The 17,885-nt window shown below is 37.2% G+C and overlaps 1 protein-coding gene and 2 pseudogenes across 1 annotated transcript in view; 2 read left to right on the top strand and 1 right to left on the bottom strand.

Moving 5' to 3' along the window:
* Positions 1-17,885, top strand: part of PALS2 (protein associated with LIN7 2, MAGUK p55 family member) — a 121,605-nt gene that overhangs the window by 54,693 nt on the left and 49,027 nt on the right. The window contains exon 2 of the mRNA XM_052638464.1: positions 6,157-6,275. Within this exon, the coding sequence (XP_052494424.1) occupies positions 6,159-6,275 (117 nt within the window). The 5' untranslated portion in view covers positions 6,157-6,158. The remainder of the gene's footprint in view (positions 1-6,156; positions 6,276-17,885) is intronic.
* LOC128046287 (protein C1orf43 homolog) lies at positions 1,204-1,738 on the bottom strand (annotated as a pseudogene).
* Positions 2,528-3,019, top strand: LOC128046393 (40S ribosomal protein S23-like; annotated as a pseudogene).

Genomic DNA, 17,885 nt, shown 5'->3' with positions numbered 1-17,885 from the left:
TGTATTGAGATTTTACATGTAAGAGTTGCCTTATGGTAATCCATGTTAGAGTGCTTATTATAGATCTAATTAATGTTTTAATAGTTTATAAGGTTAATTCTCTCGCTGCTCCTTGTTATAATTTTTGCATATTTTCTTGTGTATCTTTGATATGCTTTTAGGATGACTTAATTAAAAAGAACTATTTTATTTTTTGATAGTTCATGTTATTAGATAACTAATTTATAAGCCAGTGAATTGGCTTGTTAGGGGCAATTGTTTCTTCACACTGTCCAATAATATCCCAACAAGTGAGGGAGATGGGATTATGCCAGGTGTTAGAACATTATTTATTTTATTCACAGCAGAGTATGGAATGAAGGTGTCAGGGCAGATGCTTTCAAGTTTGACAACCTGGTGCAACTGGAGCACCAGGGTGGATGGTTCCACACCCGCACTCACCATTTCACCTAACCTCCTCACCAGTTTCCCTCTGCCTTTCTTGCCTGTCAACTCTGAGACACCCAAAACCCAGTTTTCACTCAAAAGGGGAAGATAGGGAAAGTTCAAGACCCCTCACCTCAACTTTCCACCTTGTGATTAAATAACCTGGAACAGGGTGGGTAAACTAAGTGAGAATTTTTTGATAGGAACATTAAGAATGACATCTGAATTCAACTCCAGAGAAGAGCTCTACCAGGGGACAGTAAAGCCTTAGCAGATGTTCTGAAACTGCTCATAAGAAAGTGCTGGAGAGTGGTCCTTTAGGTATAAGCTGTAAAATCTCTGGACTCAGCGGGGCTTCGGCTGGTCCAATCTGGGCCTTCAGAATCAGATGACCTGGGGCTGCCTGGCAAGCACAGTGCAGTTGATCTGTCTCAGTCTTCCATGAGAATCCTTCAGTTCCATCACAGAATACTCCCCAATGTGTTATACGGTTGACCGTTCAACAGCACAGGTGATTAAGGCCACCCACCCTCTGCACAGTGGAAAAATCCCCCGAAACTGTCTCTGCAGTTCCGTGTTGGCAGTTTCAACTAGCAGCAGATGTTTAGTACTCTAGCACATATTTCTTGAAAATAATCCACATATAAGTGAACCTGAGCAGTTAAAATCCACGCTGTCCTCTGTAGCTTCCTTCAAGATCTTCGGTTTGAAGAAGCGTATGTTTACTCTTCTCACTGTAGCGGAGGTGGGTCACCTGTTGGTTGTTGGGCCACTGGGTTAGGTTTTGGCTACTGACAGAGAGCTCCCACTTTGAGATTTGACCACAGGCACTAGCTCAGTCAGGGCCTCCTGATAGTTTGGGTACTCTTTCTGGCCACAGAAAGAGTCCTGTGTCCCATAGGCTGTCTCAACCATCCAGCAAGGTATCAGTGAGGGCTTTGCATACACCCTTGAAAAGAGTGTTAGTGTTTCAGAAGATGTAGCAGATGGGATCCAAAAATCTTGCCCATTAAGGAATACGGATTCTGGCCATCAGCTTGAAGTAGGTTTTCAGAGACACAGATGGTGGCGAGGTTTCATCCTGTACAGGTAATTGTAGCAGTTCTGACTTCCAGCTGTAGCAGTCTTGGACCATCCTTCATGAGGAGGCAAGGTTTGCACTTGATATCCCAGAGTCTGGGATAGTCAGATATCATCTCCTCTTTGAAGTCTTTGGGGGCATGAGGCCTCTAGGCATATGAGGTCAATTTCAAGATTTCATTGTGAATCTCATGATTTACTTTTTCTCAAAAATTAATAGCAGTACAAATACCAGATTCTTGTCAACCTTAACCAGCACACCATTCACCCAGACTGGCTTTCCTAACCTGTGCTGAACTGCAGCAGTTTACCCCACCCTCTTGCCTCCTCAGCCCAAGTTCCCTGGAGCTCACCGTCCAGGTCATTTCCCTAGTGAATTGGGGGAAGACCAAGCCAGGCTTGGCCTGAAAACATGGTTATTTACGGGATCTACGGTAGTTTTATTAAGTGAAAGTGAAAGTCACTCAGCCGTGTCCAACTCTTTGCAATCCCATGAACTATACAGCCCATGGAATTCTCCAGGCCAGAATACTGGAGTGGGTAGCCTCTCCCTTCTCCAGAGGATCTTCCCAACCCAGGGATCGACCCCAGGTCTCCCACATTGCAGGCGGACTCTTTACCAGCTGAGCCACAAGGGAAGTCCAAGAGTACTGGAGTGGGTAGCCTAGCCCTTCTCCAGGGGATCTTCCTGACCCAGGAATCAAACCAGCATCTCCTGCGTTGCAGGTGGAATCTTCACCAACTGAGCTATCAGGGAAGCCCAGTTTTATTAAAGTGCTATTAAATATACAAATTAGTTTGGGAATGTTTGGCAACTCTAGATTCCCTTTTCACAACATGGGATATGACTGCCTTATAAGTTTTTATTTAGATTTCATATATTAAAAAATCAGTAACAACTTATAAAGATCTTCAAAATAACCAATAATATATTTCACAGTCTCTGCCACTTTTCTTCCTGTTTAATTAAGCATAAAATATAAAAATTTTCACTTTCGCTCAAGCCCGTGGCGCCAGCAGGATGGTCAAGTGTCACGGTCTTCGTACTGCCAGGAAGCTCCGTAGCCACCGACGAGACCAGAAGTGGCATGATAAGCAATACAAGAAAGCCCATCTGGGCACAGCCCTGAAGGCCAGCCCTGAAGGCCAACCCTTTTGGCGGCACTTCTCACGCCAAGGGAATTGTGCTGGAAAAAGTAGGAGTTGAAGCCAAACAGCCAAATTCTGCCATCAGGAAGTGTGTCAGGGTTCAGCTAATCAAGAATGGCAAAAAAATCACTGCTTTTGTACCCAATGATGGTTGCTTGAATTTTATTGAGGAAAATGATGAAGTTCTGGTTGCTGGATTTGGTCGCAAAGGTCTGCTGTTGGTGACATTCCTGGAGTCCGCTTTAAGGTTGTCAAAGTAGCCAATGTCTCTCTTTTGGCTTTATACAAAGGCAAGAAGGAAAGACCAAGATCATAAATTTTGATGATGAAAGCACGATAGTAGTAAATTTTCCTATACCAAAAATAAAAATACATATATAAAAATTTAAACATTTCAAGAACCAATATAGAAGATATATTAAAAAAAAATCTTCTATACAACTGGCAGTTTTAACCAGCTAGATATTTGATGATATTAAGGAATTATTGTTATTTTATTAGATGTGCTAACAGTATTGTTACATTATTTTAAAAGAGTCCTGATCTTTTACACATAAGCACTCAAATATGATATCTGGGATTTGCCTCAAAATTAATGTAGGACAGAAAGTGTATAGGAGTATGAAACAAAATTGGCCATGAGTTGCCAATTGTTAGAGCTGATAATTATTGGGTTTGCTGTAGTATCTCTTTTTGTATATGTTTGGAATTTTCCATAATAAAAATAAAGACAAACGTAGAATGTCCAAAGAAAGAAAAAAGTCCTCATAAAAAAAAAAAAATACTCATGAAAAGTAGAGCTGACTACATTTATAGCCACAGGGTGAAAATATTAATACTTCTGAAGATTGTTGATTCTGTTGTTCCCTGCCCAGAGTACACTTTGGACCTCAAGCAAAATTATGAAGTAGACTTTGCTTATATTCTTTATTTCCTAGTGTTGACTTCATCTTAACTCCATATCAGTTTTCTTTCTGCTTGTTGTAGATGCACATTTTTCTCCCATTCACCTCTTTAATTCTGAAATTGTAACTTACTTCTTCCTACTGAGTCAGAGACCTAAAGATGAAGCTGTCCCAATTAAAGTGCAAGAGAAGACTGCTCGGGATAGGGTTTAGGAAGGCAGAAGTTGGGAGTAGTTCTGATGTTTGAGCATTTGGAAAAATTACTGATAGAAATGTGAGAAGTCTGTTGGAATATTGTGGGGAGAAATTTATAGGAGTCCTATATGAAAAGCACTAACTGTTGATTTTATGTAAAAACTGCCAGTCTGGAAAGAGGGAAAGGTAAAAGCTATACTAGTACGATTAGCTAGTACTATTCTAACAAAAATAAATAATGCCTAAAATGAGTATGTCAAAAAGTAGCAGTATTAGCATATTATCCAGAGATATAGTTATGATTAAAAGAAACTACAAATTCAATGTAGTTACTTATGGATGGGATCATTTAGGAGGGAGTCTGACAGCATGGAACAAAGAACTACTCTATTATAAGCAACTTAGTAATACAGTGTCTTTTTATAATGTTTATGTTTATTTTAATAAAAATATTTTAAAAAACAAACTACAGTATTAGTATACTTGTTCTAAAGATGCATCAAGGGAAAAAACTTATTAATAAAACTAATCTGAATAAAATTAAGACTGTGATTTTGAATGTAGTAGGAATCTAGCTTCACCTTCTTCAAATGCATATCCAGTTGCCCCAAATCCATTTTTTGCAAAGGCTGTTCTTTTCTCCTTTGAACTATCTTACCACTCTTGTTGAAAATTTATTAACCATAAAATGGGTTTATTTATGGACTCTCAGTTATCTGTCTATATTTATGCTGGTATCACAGTTTAGATTACAACAGCTTTTTAGTGAGTTTTAAAATTGTGAGTCTTCTAGCTTTGTTCTTTTTGAGGATTGTTTGGCTATACTGGATTTATTTTATTTCCCACATGAATTTTAGGATCCACTAATCAACTTCTACCAAAAAGGGTGGGGGAAACTGAGATTTAAATAGGGACTGCATAAACCTATCAATCAATTTGAGGACTATTGCCATCTTAACAATATTAAGTCTTCTAATCCATAAAATTTGATATCTTTTTATTTATTTGTCTTTAATTCTTTTAGTGATATAGTTTCACTGTAAAATCTTGCACTTCTTTTGTTACATTTGTTTGTAATGATTTTATTGATTTAATGCTATAGTAAAAGGAATGGTTTTGTTAATTTCGTTTTCAGAGGGTTCATTGCTAGTGTATAGAAGTACAAATGATTTTTGTACTTTTTTGCAACCTTACTGAACTCATTTATTAGCTCTAATAAGTTTTTTGTATATATTCCTTAAGATTTTCTGTATATGAGGTCATATCATTGGCAAAAAGGGAAAGTGTCATCCATTTTTTATCTGGGTGCCTTTTTCTTTTTGTTTCCTGGCTGCCATGGCTAGGCCCTTCAGTACAATGCTGAGTAGAAATGGCAAGGGTAGACATCCTTGCCTTGCTCCTGATCTGTGGCAAAGCATTCAGCTTTTCATCACTAAGTGCAATGTTAGCCATGGGATTTTTGTAGATGCTCTTGAGCAAAGGAAAATTTCCTTCTGTTCCTAGTCGAATTTTTTTTTTTTTATCATGAAAAGGTATTTGATTTTGTCAAATGCTTTTTCTTTGCCTGTTGAGATACCATGTGGTTTTGTTCTATTAATAGTGTATATCATTGATTATCATATGTTGATGAGCTATGCTGTACTCCTGGGGTAGATTCTACTAGGTCATTGTGTACAGTCCTTTTCATATGTTGCTGGATTCAGTTTGCTAGTATTTTATTAAAGATTTTTGCATCTGTGTTTATAAAGGATATTGGCTGTAGTTTTCTTGTGATGTCTTTGTCTGAATTTAGTTTCAGGATCTCACAGAATAGTTGGAAAGTGTTCCTTCCTCTTCTACATTATTTTTCAAGTTTGTAAAGTAATGATTTTAGTTCTTTTATGTTTAACAAAATTCAATAGTCAAGTCATCTGATTCTGGGCTTGTTGGAATGAAATTTCTTGATTACCTAATCTTTTTATTTTTTTTAATTGGTTTCTTAGAATTTTGTGTTTCTTAAGTAATTTTTTAAAATATGAAAAATAAAAAGAAAGTAGAAACTTCTAAGTATATATTCAGTTCAGTTCAGTCGCTCAGTCTTGTCCGACTCTTTGCGACCCCATGAATCGCAGCACGCCAGGCCTCCCTGTCCGTCACCAACTCCCGGAGTTCACTCAGACTCACGTCTGTATTAGATAGTCTGATAAAGCCCCAAACTGCATGTAAAAACCTGTCCTGTTGCTAATTCATGGGAAGTCAATTTGAAATTTATACTGTTTAACAGTTCAGTTTTTCTAATGTGTTTTTCAAGAATGTTTATTGTTAATGTATTTTTATTTGATTTATTTTAAAATCATATTTCATAATAGCTTGGAATTTAAGGTTTGCTTCTGTTTTTTTAATACTGCTTTTATCTCAGCAGCAATGCAGCAAGTGTTGGATAACCTTACGGAGCTGCCCTCATCTACGGGAGCAGAAGAAATAGACCTAATTTTCCTCAAGGGGATTATGGAGAATCCTATTGTAAAATCACTTGCTAAGGTATATTGATTTATTCGTAAGATAACTAAATTCTTTTTAAATTGTTTTTACAGAGGTCTTTTCAGATTAGTGTTTTAGAACCTAAGTGAGGTATAACTTAGGCTTAGTTAGCAAATGATAACAGTTAACAACTAATGAAATCTTACTTTACGCAAAAATCAGACTGTTTTGCCTTCTCTACTGACTTTAAAGTTTTAGGGAAACAATAACTGAACAGTTGTATTATAATGGAAGTCTGTGAAAAGGAATCTGATTTTGTCTCCGTTTTCAACAACAGCAAGGTACTGATTTCCTTCTTTTTTGTTAGACCATGTACCTGTTTTTCAATTTAGTTCTTGACTTCCTATAACTAGTTCTTTTTGAAAATTTTTTTTATAACTGGATATTTTATATCCAGTTATATTTCCATAGTCAACTCTGTAGTAATCATTTTTACTCATCCAAAAATATAGTTTTACAACCATTTTTGGTTTTATTTCAATTACAGTGTTTCCCACGGTAATTTTTATAAATCTCACTAAAACTTAGTGTATTAACTGTTTCACAACCCTGCCCTCCCATTCTTCAGATGATTTCTTGCTTTTAAGAACCTATGCCATACACTGTCTCTGACCTTTTCTTTCCTTTATTTTTTAAATAAGATATTGAATATAGTTCCTTTTGCTATTCAGTAGAATCTTGTTATATCTCTGACCTTTTCTTCATGTAACCATCTTGTCATTCCTGGAGTGTTGATTTTTATCCTCTCCTGAGATCATTTTTGTAGCATAGTCTGTTACTTGTTTTCTTCTAAGACTTCTGAAAAATCATACTTTTCCTAAGTGTTCTAATAGTAAGAGTGAGTTAGTGATGCAGTTCTTCATTTTATTCATAAATGTGATCATTCTAAGGTCACATGATAGGAAGGCTTTGGTTCCTAAGTAGAAACTAATCCACTTACAGATCACTGAACTAGAATTTTTATTTTAGTCATGTTTGACTGCAGTCTTTCCAAAATTTATTAGGTATTACTTTAATAATAATATATAAGATATAATTTACCTTCAGATTTAAGTTTCTTGTCGCAAATATCAATCACTATCCTGTGTTGAGATAAATACTTCAGTTTCTTAGAAATAAGTAAGTTAAGTGTTAGTCGCTCAGTCGTGCCCAACTGTTTGCAACCCCATGGACTACAGCCCACCAGGCTCTTCTGTCCATGAGATTTTCCAGGCAAGGATACTGAAGTGGGTTGCCATTTCCTTCTCCAGGGAATCTTCCCAACCCAGGGATTGAACCCAGGTCTCCTGCACTGCAGGCAGACTCTTTACCGACTGAGCTACAAGGGAAGCCCTAGAAATAAATAAGGGCTGTTTAAGCCTATTAGTTAAATGGCTCATTCTGAGCTCTTACTGCCACTTTAAAAATAGTGTTTTATTCCTCCCTTAATATCATACCTACCTTACTGTTGGTTGTTAGTTTTTATTCTCAGTGTACCTCTTAAACCCCATCCTCATGTTTATTTAATTTAAAGCTTTTAGATATAGATCAAGAAACTCAATTGTATTATGCGAGGCATCTTATAATGTGCTTATTATTTATAAGGGTTTTTAAAAATTGCTATTTCATCTTTGCAAAAACATTATAAATTGAAAACTAGGATTTAAAATAGAAAAATTATCTGCCTAAGGTCACTTATCTAGGAAATGACAGAAATACTTAGGCCAGGTCTTGTTTCTTCAAATTCTTTTTTCTTTCGTCCACAGAGCAAGTTGTGTGTCTCTCTGTGTATATTCTTGAGAATTTCTGTGTGTAAAAAAATTACTGATTTTTGTGTCATTGATGTTGGCCTTACTGAAGGTCGTTTTGTTCACTATTCTCAGCAAGTGAAATGGCTGCATAACTTTTGAGCAGCTGAAATGCTGTTGTGATCTTTTGATGATAAAATTGAAATAGAAAAAAAAAAAAAGAATCACTCAGTAGTAAACAACATTCAGGCAGCTTCTCAATAAATAGAAGCAGTGGTAGTTGAATATTCCTGCATTGAAGGTAAAGAAATCCCAGAAGGAAGAAAGGACTTCTGCTTCCAAGAAAGAGATGTGAAGTCATAGCAGGCCAAAACTCCCAGTACCAGTAGGGGGAAAGATGGATTAACTGCTGAAGAAACAGCGAGGGTACATTCCTAGGCTTGTGGACAGGCAAGAGCATGCGACTAATAATCATGAGAAGAACAAAAGAAACAGTCTTATAAAAAATCTTTTTAAAAGTTTATATACAAAGATTTTTAAGTAACATTTTTAATAAAGGAAAGAGGGAAAAATAAAGACATTTAAAATATTACTGGAAAATAAGAGTCAAAAACAATCAAATGGTTATTTGAGAACTCAAAAATATAATATGTGATTAAGAGCTCATGTGATGGGTTTAATAGAACACTAAACACAGCAAATAAGAAGACTAACAAATTTGAAGACAGGTCAGTTGGAAACATCTAAACTGAAATTCATAGGCAGGTACATATAGAAAAGACAGTATGTGAGACATACTCAAAAGGCCAAATACACATGTAGTTAATATCCCAGAAAGGGGGCCAGGGGTAGGGCAGAAGAAATAGTGCAAGACACAATGGTCAAGAATTTTTAAAACTAATGAACAACATCAACTGAGAAATTCAAGAAGCCAAATGAAGCCCCTGGCAGGGAAAATCAAAAGAAAAACATTCCTTTGAATATCACAGTCAGACTCCTGAAAATCAAAGAAGTGAAAATTTGTAAAGTCCCTGAAGAAGAAAGACACATTACCTTTAAGGACAAGCAGTAAGACTAATAGTTAGCTATAAAACAGGAACTATGAAAGTCATAACAGAGTGGATTGAGATCATTAAGGTGCACAAAGAAAAACACTGCCAACCTCAAATTCGTTCTTCAGCAAAAACAACCTTCAGAAATAAAAGCAAAATAAAGGTTTTCTTTTTAGACAAAGTCTCAGTAAAATTATCTCCATTTATTCAGCAAGAAATGCAAAAGGAAGTTCTTCAGGCAGAAAGAATGACAACAGAAAGGGAGTAAATATAAAATAATACTGATTTTTAGGATGAAGTGATGGTAATGTCTTGTAGCATTGATAGCATGTATATAAATGAAATATGTGAAGATGATAGACCAAAAAGAAGAGACTTTGTGATTCAGACAGTAAGATGCTTTTGTTATCAAGGAAGTGGTCAAAGTAATATCTTAAGGTTGTATAAAAAGGTTAGGGATGCATATTGAGATCTTTAAGGCAGCCACAAAAGTAAAATTATAAGAATGAACAAATTCCACCCAAACCTTAGGGTGAGAAAATAGACTACTTGAATTACCTTCACTCCAGAAACAACTAGAAGAGTTAGCAAAAAGGGTGGAAGAGAGTGACCATCTTCAGATACGGGACAACAAGCAGCACAGGACTGTGATGCCTGAGAGAAAGGAGAGAAGTGAGGTGAGCATTATGAAACTGTCTCAGGCCTGTTTCCATGTCTAGTGCAGAAAGAAGTATAAACAGCCCAGCAATGTTAATAGAGCTCAGGATTTGAGGAGAAGGAGGTGACTGGACCTTGTGTGGCAGAGTACTGGGGAGGAGGAAGCTAACCCAGACCAGCCCTGGAGATCTGCTTAGGGATGCCTTCAAATCTCTGGCTGAGTGCTGACCTGTGCATATGTGAGGCATGCCTCTGGAGTCCAAGGAAAAATCCACTGGAAAGCACAGTAGGCCAAACAATTTCCAGGGCTCAAAAGGGATGGGGGATAGTTTAGTTTGCATTCCCACTAGCCTGATTTGAAAAGTCCTCATAATATGCAGGACATTGGGCATAGTTCACACTAAGTTTCTTATAACAAGTCTAGGAAACTAGTTACAGACTACAGCAAAATCAAACTAAAAATTAATAACAAAGTTATTCCCCAAATCCCCAAAGATGTCAAAGAGCATTCTTCTAAATAGCCGTGGATCAAAGGAGAATCACAAAGAAACATAAAATATATTTTGAATTGAATAACATGAAAATATATAACAGAACTTCTAGGGTGTAGCAAAGCAATGCTTAGAGGGAAACGCCTGTATTAGAAAAGAACAGTGTTTAAATCAATGATTATATGAATACCTTGAGAAAATAGAAAAAGAACAAATTAAAATATGCAGACAGCAAATAATAAAGATGAGTGAACATAAAAAGATGAAAAAATCAATATAACTTTGAATATATTAATAAAATTGGTAAACCTCTAGCTAGACACAAATTATCATTAGAGGACATTGCTGCAAATCCAGCAGACATTGCAAGAATAATAAATATTATGAACAACTTTGTGGCAATAAATATAATAACTAGAGGAAGCTAATTTCTTGGAAGACACAAATTACTAAAGTCTACAGAAGAGTGGATACCCTGTATCTGTTTTTTTATAATTGAATATTTGCAGTTTAAAACCTGAAGCTTCAGCCTGGATGACTTCCAAAGAAAATTCTATCAAACATTTAAGGAAGAAATATTTTACATTATTTATTCTAGAAAAAAGAAAGGAAAACATTCCCAATTTTGTTTTACTAGTCTTGATGTTACCCTGATATCAAAACCAGCTAAAAAGAGTTCAGTTAAAGAAAACTGCAGAATAGTATCCTTAGTGAATGTAGACTAAAAGTTCTTAAGAAAATATTAGCAAATTAAATCTAGCAACTTACAAAAAGGGTAATACCTCATTACCAAGTGACTTTTGTCTTAAAAATACAAGCTGCCTTCACATTTGATAACCAATAAATGTCACCATTTTAATGATATAAGAAAAATCATATGATTATATTCATAGTTGCAGGAAAAGCATTTTATGAAATTGAACATCCATTTTTCATAAAAACTCAATAAACTTAGAACTAAATTGCCTCAACCTCATGAAGAGCATCTGTTAAAAACCCATGGTTAACATCGTCCTTCATGGTGGAACACAGTGACTTCTTTCTAAGATCACTTCTATTCAACTTTTATCACTTATGTTCAGCTTGGTACTAGGAGTCTTTGCTACTGCAAAAAGACAAGAAAAAAAAGGGTATACTGATTGAAGAAGAAAAAATTAACTGTCATTATTTAAGGATGATGTTACCATCTATGTCAAAAATCCTAAGAATCTACCACAAGTGGGTTTTTTTAAAAAGCCCTGTAGAACTAATAAGTGAATTTAATTAGCCAGGAACACAGGATAAAAACTACTCTATGATAATTAATTGTATTTTTATATGGTAGCAATGAACAAATTGGAAATAGTAATTTAATGTAATAGGAATAAAATTTTTTAAATGTAAGACCTATAACTGGAAACTAAAAGACATTGTTTAAAGGTATACATGTATACTTACATAAATAAAGAAATTGGAAGACTCAAAATTTTATAATGTAAATTCTCTGCAAATTGAGCTGAAGATTCAGTATAATCCCAGCCAGAATTTCTACTGTGGATACTGAAATTTATAATGGGCCAAGACCAGACAATTTGGAAAAGTACAAAATTTGATGCCTTCCACAACCTGGAAGGATTTCAAAGATTATTGTGACTCTGTAGTAATAAAGAGAATGTAGTATCAACGTATAGATCAACAGCACAGAATAGAGTCCAGAAAGAGACTACCACATGTGTGGTCAACTGACTTTTTGCACCATGATAATTCAGTGAAGAAATAATAAATAGTCTTTTCAATAAATGTCACTGAAACAGTTGAATATTCACATAAAAAAAATTTCCCCAACTCTGTATCCTAAAATTATCTAAAAATAGATCATAGCTCTAAAAGTAAGAGCAAAGACTAAAATATTCTAAAAGAACACATAAGGAAAAAAAAAATTCTGTGACTTTAGATTCTTAGGTAAGACATAAAAAGCATGAGGCATAATGAAAACTTTGATTAATTAGATTTCCCCTGAAAAAGATGCCAAGAAACATAAGGTGTGCTACAGACTAGAGAAAATATTTGCAGAACATATATCCTAAAAAGAAAGCTACTCATTTATTGCTGGTGTGGTACCAGTAATGCAAAATGGTACACCTACTTTGGAAGATAGACTGGCAATTTCTTACAAAGCTAAGCATTGTGTTACCACATACTCCAGTGATTGTGCTCCTGACATTTACCCAAGTGAACTGTTAATTTGTGTCCACACAGAACCATACACATGAATGAATGTAATGGCTTTATTCATAATTGACAAAGCTTGGAAGCAACCAAGGTGCCCTTCAGTAGGTGTATGGATAAACAAAGTGTGGTACATCCATACAATGGAATATTACTCAGGAATAAAAATAAATGAATTACAAAGCCATGAAGGAACCTTCATGAACTATGGATGGAGGTATGGGACATTGTACAGGAGACAGGAATCAAGACCATCCCCAAGAAAAAGAAATGCAAAAAAGAAAAATGGCTGGCTGAGGAGGCCTTACAAATAGCTGTGAAATGAAGGGAAACAAAACGCAAAGGAGAAAAAGGAAGATAAACCCATTTAAATGAAGAGTTCCAAAGAATAGCAAGGAGAGATAAGAAAGCCTTCTTCAGTGATCAATGCAAAGAAATAGAGGAAAACAATAGAATGGGGAAGACTAGAGATCTCTTCAAGAAAATTAGAGATACCAAGGGAATATTTCATGCAAAAATGGGCTCAATAAAGGACAGAAATGGTATGGACCTAACAGAAGCAGAAGATATTAAGAAGAGGTGGCAAGAATACACAGAAGAACTGTACAAAAAAAATCATCATGACCCAGATAATCACAATGGTGTGATCACTCACCTAGAGCCAGACATCCTAGAATGTGAAATCAAGTGGGCCTTAGAAAGCATCACTACGAACAAAGCTAGTGAAGGTGATGGAATTCCAGTAGAGCTATTTCAAATCCTGAAAGGTGATGCTGTGAAAGTGCTGCACTCAGTATGCCAGCAAATTTGGAAAACTCAGCAGTGGCCACAGGACTGGAAAAGGTCAGTTTTCATTCCAATCCCAAAGAAAGGTAATGCCAAAGAATGCTCAAACTACTGCACAATTTCACTCATCTCACATGCTAGTAAAGTAATGCTCAAAATTCTCCAAGCCAGGCTTCAGCAACACGTCAGCCATGACCTTCCAGCTGTTCAAGCTGGTTTTAGAAAAGGCAGAGGAACCAGAGATCAAATTGCCAACATCCGCTGGATCATTGAAAAAGCAAGAGAGTTCCAGAAAAACGTCTATTTCTGCTTTATTGACTATACCAAAGCCTTTGACTGTGTGGATCACAATAAACTGGAAAATTCTGAAAGAGATGGGAATACCAGGCCACTGACCTGCCTCTTGAGAAACCTCTATGTAGGTCAGGAAGCAACAGTTAGAACTGGACATGGAATAGACTGGTTCCAAATAGGAAAAGGAGTACGTCAAGGCTGTATATTGTCACCCTGCTTATTTAACATCTACGCAGAGTACATCATGAGAAACACTGGGCTGGAAGAAGCACAGCTGGAATCAAGATTGCCGGGAGAAATATCAATCACCTCAGATATGCAGATGACACCACCTTATGGTAAAAAGTGAAGAGGAACTAAAAAACCCCTTGATGAAAGTGAAAGAGGAGAGTGAAAAATTTGCCTTAAAGCTCAACTTCAGAAAAGGAAGATCATGGCATCTGGTCCCATCACTTCATGGGAAATAGATGGGGAAACAGTGTCAGACTTTATTTTTTGGGGCTCCAAAATCACTGCAGATGGTGACTGCAGCCATGAAATTAAAAGACGCTTACTCCTTGGAAGAAAAGTTATAACCAACTTAGATAGCATATTCAAAAGCAGAGACATTACTTTGCCGACTAAGGTCCGTCTAGTCAAGGCTATGGTTTTTCCTGTGGTCATGTATGGATGTGAGAGTTGGACTGTGAAGAAGGCTGAGCGCCGAAGAATTGATGCGTTTGAACTGTGGTGTTGGAGAAGACTCTTGAGAGTCCCTGGGACTGCAAGGAGATCCAACCAGTCCATTCTGAATATCAGCCCTGGGATTTCTTTGGAAGGAATGATGTTAAAGCTAAAACTCCAGTACTTTGGCCACCTCATGCGAAGAGTTGATTCATTGGAAAAGACTTTGATGCTGGGAGGGATTGGGGGCAGGAGAAGAAGGGGGTGACCGAGGATGAGATGGCTGGATGGCATCACTGACTCGATGGACGCGAGTCTGAGTGAACTCCGGGAGTTGGTGATGGACACGGAGGCCTGGCGTGCTGCGATTCATGGGGTCGCAAAGAGTCAGACACGACTGAGTGACTGAACTGAACTGAACTGCTGTGTTGTAGCTTGGTGAAAGTTCCATGTGAACTTGAGAAGAATGTGCACTTTGCTGTTGGATGAAATCGATTGGTGTTTTTGTTCAGTTCAAACCAGCTCTGTCCTTACTTATTTTCTGCCTGCTGGATCTTAGAGGAGTATTAATCCAACTATAATAGTGGACTAATCTGTTTCATATTGAAGTTCTGTCACATTTTGCTTCACATATTTTGATGCTCTACTGTTATGAGCATTTACATTATGGATTGTTCTGTCTTTATTATTGTTTAATGTCTGTTCCTAAAGGAAATCATTCCTGAATATTCATTGGAAGGACTGATGCTGAAGCTCCAATACTTTGGCCACCTGATGCAGAGAACTGACTCACTGGAAAAGACCCTGATTCTGGGAATGATTAAAGGCAGGAGGAAGAGGGGACAACAGAGGATGAGATGGTTGGATGGCATCACCGATTTGATGGACATGAGTTTGAGCAAGCTATGGAAGTGGTGATGGACAGGGAAGCCTGGTGTGCTACAAAGGGTCGCAAAGAGTCAGCACAACTAACAGACTGAACTGAACTGAATGTTTGTTCCTGATCATTTTCCTTGTTCTGAAAACTCTCTGAAATTAATATAGCTACCCCAGCTTTCTTTTGATTAATATTAGCATAGAGAAGGAAATGGCAACCCACTCCAGTGTTCTTGCCTGGAGAATCCCTGGGATGAGGGAGCCTGGTGGGCTGCTGTCTATGGGGTCGCACAGAGTCAGACACGACTGAAGCGACTCAGCAGCAGCAGCATGGTATATCCTTCTCCTTATTTTACTTATACTCTACCTGTGGTTGTTGAGTTGCTAAGTCATGTCTGGCTCTTTGTGACCCCATGGACTATAGCACGCCAGGCTTCCCTATCCTTCACTGTCTCCCAGAGTTTGCTAAGACTCGTGTCCATTGAGTTGGTGATGCCATCCAAGCATCTCACCCTCCATCGTCCCCCTCTCTTCCTGCCCTCGGTCTTTCCTAGCATCAGAGTCTTTTCCATTGAGTAAGCTCTTCCTATTGGGTGGCTAAAGTATTGGAACTTCAGCATCAGTCCTTTAATGAATATTCAGGATTGATTCCTTTAGCATTGACTGGTTTTATCTCCTTGCAGTCCAAGGGACTCTCAAGAGTCTTCTCCAGCACCACATTTCAAAAGCATCAATTCTTTGGTGCTCAGCCTTCTTTATGATCCAACTCTCACATCCGTACATGACTACTGGAAAAACCATAGCTTTGACTGTATGGACCTTTGTCATCAAAGTGATGTTTTGGTCTAGGTTTTCTTCCAAGGAATGAGTGTCTTTTAATATCAATGGCTGCAGTCACCATCTGCAGTGATTTTGAAGCCCAAGAAAGTAAAATCTGCCATTCTTTCCATTTTTTTCCCCATCTATTTGCCATGAAGTGATGGGACTGGATGCCATTGATCTTCGTTTTTTGAATAGTGAGTTTTAAACCAGCTTTTTCCCTCTCCTCTTTTACCTTTATCAAGAGGCTGTTTAGTTCCTCTTCACTTTCTGCCATTAGGTAGTGTCATCTGAATATCTGAGGTTGTTGATATTTCTCCTGGCAATCTTGATTCCAGCTTGTGATTCATCCAGCCCAGTATTTCTCATGATGTACTCTGGATATAAGTTAAATAAGCAGTGTGACAATATGCAGCCTCGACGTTCTCCTTTCTCAATTTTGAACTAGTCCTTTGTTCTATATCCAGTTCTAATTGTTGCTTCTTGAGCTGCATACAGGTTTTTCAGGAGGCAGGTAAAGTCATCTGGTATTCATCTCCCTTTAAGAATTTTCCACAGTTTATTGTGATCCAAGCAGTCAAAGGCTTTAGTGTAGTCATTGATGCAAAGTTGATGTTTTTCTGGAATTCTCTTGCTTTGATCTCTGCTTCCTCTGCCTTTTCCTAATCCAACTTGTACCTCTGGAAGTTCTCAGTTCACATATTCTTGAAGCCTAGCTTGAAGGATTTTGAGCATTACCTTGCTGGCATGTGAAATGAGTGCAATTGTGCCATATTTTGATTGGCATAGCAAACACCCTTTCCCAACAACACAAGAGATTACACATGGACATCACGAGATGGTCAGTACAGAAATCAGATTGATTATATTCTTTGCAGTCAAAAATGGAGAAGCTCTATACAGTTAGCAAGAACAACACCTGGAGATGATTGTGGCTCAGATCATGAGTTTCTTATTGCAAAATTCAGACTTCAATTGAAGAAAGTAGGGAAAACCACTCAGCTATTCAGGTATGACCTAAATCAAATCCTTATGATTATACAGTTAAAGTGACAAATAGACTCAAGGGATAAGATCTGATCCAGTGCCTGAAGAACTGTGGATGGAGGTCGATAACATTGTACAGCAGGCATGACCAAAACCACCTCAAAGGAGAAGAAATGCAGAAAGGCAAAATAGTTATCTGAGAAGCCTTATAAAGAGCTGAGTAAAGAAGAGAAGTGAAAGGCAAATAAGAAAGGGATAGACATACCCTACTGAATGCAGATTTCCAAAGACTAGCAAGGAGAGATAAGAAAGCCTTCCTCAGTCATCAGTGCAGAGAAATAGAGGAAAAAATAGAATGGGAATGATTAGAGATCTCTTCAAGAAAATTAGAGGTACCAGGGGAACATGTCATGCAAAGGTGGGCACAATAAAGGACAGAAATGGCAAGGACCTAACAGAAGCAGAGGGACTAAAAAGAGTTGGCAAGAATACACAGAAGAACTGTACAAATAAGGTCTTAATGATCCATATAACCATAATGATGTAGTCACTCACCTGAGCCAGTCATTCCTGGAGTGTGAAGTCAAGTGGGCTTTAGGGAGCATTACTACAAACAAGGTAGTGGAGGTGATGGAATTCCAGCTGAGCTATTTCGAATCCTAAAAAATAATGCTGTTAAAGTACTGGACTCAGTATGCCAGCAAATTTGGAAAACTCAGCAATGGCCATAGAACTGGAAAAGGTCAGTTTTCATTCCAGTCCCAAAGAAGGGAATGCCAAAGAATGTTCAAACTACTGCACAATCTACATCTGTTTTTACATTTAAAGTGGTCTTTTTTTATAGACAGCAAGATACGTAAGTCTTCTTTTCTTATTGTTTGGTCTTCCCCTGTCTGTTTCAATTGAGCATTTTATGATTTCATTTCTTTCTCCTTTTTAAACATAGCTATTATATTTATTTTTAATTTAGTGGTTTCCTGTTGATTTTTAAATAAAGATTTACAACTAATCTCAGTCCATTTCCCCTATATTACTTCACTGTATTACTGC

This window comes from Budorcas taxicolor, chromosome 4 (genome assembly GCF_023091745.1).
Source record: "Budorcas taxicolor isolate Tak-1 chromosome 4, Takin1.1, whole genome shotgun sequence".
Taxonomy (NCBI): domain Eukaryota; kingdom Metazoa; phylum Chordata; class Mammalia; order Artiodactyla; family Bovidae; genus Budorcas; species Budorcas taxicolor.
The sequence above is the reverse complement of the archived record's forward strand: the minus strand, read 5'-3'. Positions and strand labels throughout refer to the sequence as shown.